The 3,820-nt window shown below is 36.8% G+C and overlaps 1 protein-coding gene across 1 annotated transcript; it reads left to right on the top strand.

Annotated features, from left to right (window-relative positions):
* Nucleotides 1-1,168: 1,168 nt before the first annotated feature.
* On the top strand, nucleotides 1,169-2,989 carry LOC147079499 (adenosine deaminase-like). Its single transcript, XM_085940524.1, has one exon. It carries the CDS (start codon nucleotides 1,307-1,309, stop codon nucleotides 2,852-2,854), a length of 1,548 nt encoding a protein of 515 aa, XP_085796650.1. The 5' UTR covers nucleotides 1,169-1,306; the 3' UTR covers nucleotides 2,855-2,989.
* Nucleotides 2,990-3,820: the final 831 nt, after the last annotated feature.

Below are 3,820 nucleotides of genomic sequence, written 5' to 3'. Positions count from 1 at the left end.
TCGACATAATGATATTACAGAAGAAATCAACAAGAGAATCATGTCTGCGAATAAATGCTACTTTGGCCTGTTTAGACATTTTAAGTTCCGCATACTATCTAGCCGAAATAAAAGCAAGCCAGTGCTCACATACGCATCGGAAACCTGTACATTAGCTTTGCGAAATGAACGAGCCCTGAACATTTTTGAAAGAATAATTCTCCGCCTTATATATGGACCGATCAGGGACGGCACCAATTGGAGGATAAGATATAATGCTGAGCTCTACGGGCAGTGCAATCAATTAGGATTGGGAGACTGCGATGGCTAGGTCATGTGCACCGTATGAATGACAATGTACCGGCAAGGAGAGTGATGTCCGGCAATCCAATCGGGTGTAGAAGAAGAGGCAGGCCAAAGATTCGCTGGTTGGATGGAGCTGCCAGTGACTGCCGTATTCTGGGGGTACCGAATTGGAAAGCGGCCACAATAGATAGAAATAGGTGGAGGGAGCTGTTGGAGGAGGCCAAGACCCACACCGGGTTATAGCGCCTCTGATGATGATGCATAGTGCGGACTGCGGAGTGCCCTAAGGTTAGGGGTAGCTTTTTAACTTGCATTTGGCCACCACTTTTCCTAGGGAAGTCGCAGAACTTAATGGTGGGTTTTCTTTCACAATAGTTTGTTACTACATAATAATTTAAGAAGGCGTTAAATATTGGTTTTGTGTGTATATAATAATATCATTGTGAGGAGGGGCTCTCGTGGTTCAGTGCGTAAAGCGCTGGCCTTCCACCCGTGAGTTCTGGGTTCGATTCCTGGTATGGACACAATATTTATGTGATTTTCTCAAATCCTATTTGTTTGTGATTGTTCAAAATTACTAACAACCACCTTGTACGAAAAAGAAAGGACATGGTTAGAAAATAATAATTCTAAAAAATATATTATTATGCTTTAATTAATATTGTTATGTACTCGTAGGTATGTATAAAATTTATTGTCACAATTTATTGATTGTTGCTTTGCAAAACGTCAAATTTGTCAGGCACACGCTAAACTTAAGATGGTTTTTTTTAAGTATATTATTTTTTTGAGTGTAACTACTTAGGTATATTTTTTTCATCTGGCAACATTAGCACGCGATAAAATACCAATTTCACAGCATCACAGCATTGTGTTTGTTGTATTGTGCGTCAACCATATTATGTACAGCTGGTTTAATTAATATTGTGTTGTCAATTCACATTGTATACCTACTGTCAATTACTTATACTAGTGAAATAATATTCTAAATCGAATTAATCAGTTTCTATAAATCAGTCCCATGGCGACATTTATGACCGAGTGGAGTTTTAAATTTCGGATTCTAGCGTGTGTGTTCCTTGCGACCAGGATTAAATCAATTTCTTTGGGCGAATTTGAGCAAACAAGAGCTGATATTCTGCGAAAAGAAATATCTCTCACAGTTGGCGGAAACTTGGTTCTCTCGCAAAATGAAACGATCGCCAATGAAATTTTAATGGAAGCAAAATATAAAGAAGTCGATGACGGATTTGAGGACATTGAAAAATTCAACCCGGCTAGACACTTTTTTGTTCGCAAACCTCAAATCGAACAATCTTCGGTATTTAAAATTATTAAAAAAATGCCAAAAGGTGCCGCTCTTCACGTCCACGATACGGCACTCATCGGAACCGATTACATCATTAAGAATATTACGTACAGGGACCACTTGTACATTTGTGTGACTTCAGAAACGAATATATCATTTCAATTTAGTATTTCGCCCCCGATTACAGTTGATTGCAAGTGGCAGCTCTTGCACGAAGTTCGGAAAAATGATCCAAACATTGAAGAATTTGACAAGAAACTAGCTAAACTCTTCACAATGGAAGTTAGCGATCCAAAAAAGGAATATGTGGACATAAATGACATATGGATCAAGTTTATTGCTGTTTTTATACGATTGTTCTCCTTGTTGACATATAAACCTGTATGGGAAGATTATTTCTATGAAGCGTTGAGGCAGTTTCGCGAGGACAATATATTGTATGTTGAACTTCGCGCGACTCTACCGAATTTGTACGACTTAAATGGCCGTGTTTACGACTCCGTAGAGTGCGCTACGATATACAAGAATGTAAATGATCGATTCAAAGTGGACTATCCAGACTCTTTTGGAGCGCGAATTATATATGCCCCAGTTAGACTGGCATCGATAAAAGATGTTCAACACTATTTAGAAATACTAAATCAAATTAAAGGCAATTTGGGTGATTTCATTGCAGGATTTGATCTTGTAGGTCAAGAAGACCTCGGGAAACCTTTGATAGAATTCATTCCGGAACTGTTAAAAATTCCTAAAGATATACACGTATTTTATCATGCAGGCGAAACGAATTGGTTCGGTACTACAAGTGATTTCAACCTTCTCGATGCTGTACTTTTAAACGCTAAAAGATTGGGTCATGCTTATGCATTAATAAAGCATCCTGCCGTGGCCAATATCGTCAAAGAAAAGCAGATCGCTATAGAAGTGAATCCATTGTCGAACCAAATTCTTATGCTGGTCGACGACATGAGAAATCATCCGGCATCGGTGATGATCGCCGACAACTTCCCGGTTGTTATATCAAGCGATGACCCCGGATTGTGGGGAGCTTTGCCCCTCTCCCACGATATGTATGAGACTTTTATCGGATTGACCAGTCGACATACGGATATCCGTCTTTTAAAACAGCTTGCTATGAATTCAATCATTTTCAGTTCCATGAGAGAAGAAGAAAAACTGGAAGCATTAACGTCATTCAATAAACAGTGGAATTTATTTATTAGCGAAATCGTACGAACACCGAGCGTGATTTTAAAATGAATGTAGATAAAATAAAATTAGCAGGAAATACAGATCAATTTACTGAAGAATTACATTCATACAACAAATCAAATCACTGTTCATCTATGTATTACATAAATCAACCATAGCATAGCTATATGAGTCGCTTAGAATCATAACTCACATATTCCAAAAATCAAGTTTTGAGATAATCGCTAAAAACCAACAGAGCACTATTTTTTGTAATTAGAAGAACAGTATTGAACTCCCTAGAATATTAATGAGTGAGAGAGTCGAATAACTTTTTTTTTTTAATATATATACCTAATACTCCTAACGTTGCAGACATACAGCATACTATGAGAAATAGAGCTCCCCGATTGGTTAGGAAGGCGTTGGTGACAAAACTCTATTCTTTGAAATATACGACATATTACACCAACAATGAACTTTGTCAACGATTTTCACATGGTTTAAATTGACTTTTAATACTCAACTATTTTTCGGTATATAGATTAATTCATTTAGAATCACTTGGCATATTTAACTAAAAAACGTCAAAATTGCAATATGTGAGTTATGATTCTAAGCGACTCATATAATTATTGACAATAAAGATAAACTATTTAACCGGAACGCTTGTGAGTTGTGATTGATACGATAAGCTTTAGTTTATTGTTAATTAACTGAACATCTGTCAGTGGAATTCAAAGTGTGAGTCGCGAGCAATCACTAGGTTGCCAGCTGTTTGGAAAAAAAATAATTAAATTAATTCAGTGTGGTAACATACGATCATAATAATAGATTCAATTGTACATCCGTTTGTGACCTTTAATGTTTTCTCTCAAGATATAAAAAAATATGTATAGTATTTGAGAGAGAATAGGTACCTAAGGCATCCGTTAATAGAGGCGTCAAATTATAAAAGGAATGTGAATAATATAAAGTGAGAATAGACTCCGTGAAATAGACAAAGTTTTCACTTGCGGCGCTTATATTATGTTT

The sequence above is a fragment of the Rhyacophila brunnea genome, unplaced genomic scaffold (genome assembly GCF_057557595.1).
Source record: "Rhyacophila brunnea isolate RB1 unplaced genomic scaffold, BYU_Rbru_1.0 scaffold_1, whole genome shotgun sequence".
Classification (NCBI taxonomy): domain Eukaryota; kingdom Metazoa; phylum Arthropoda; class Insecta; order Trichoptera; family Rhyacophilidae; genus Rhyacophila; species Rhyacophila brunnea.
Note: the sequence above shows the minus strand (reverse complement) of the source record. Positions and strands in the feature narration are given on the sequence as shown.

Excerpts from the sequence above, each read along its gene's own strand:
- LOC147079499 (XM_085940524.1), top strand. The coding sequence starts at position 1,307 with ATGGCGACATTTATGACCGAGTGGAGTTTTAAATTTCGGATTCTAGCG.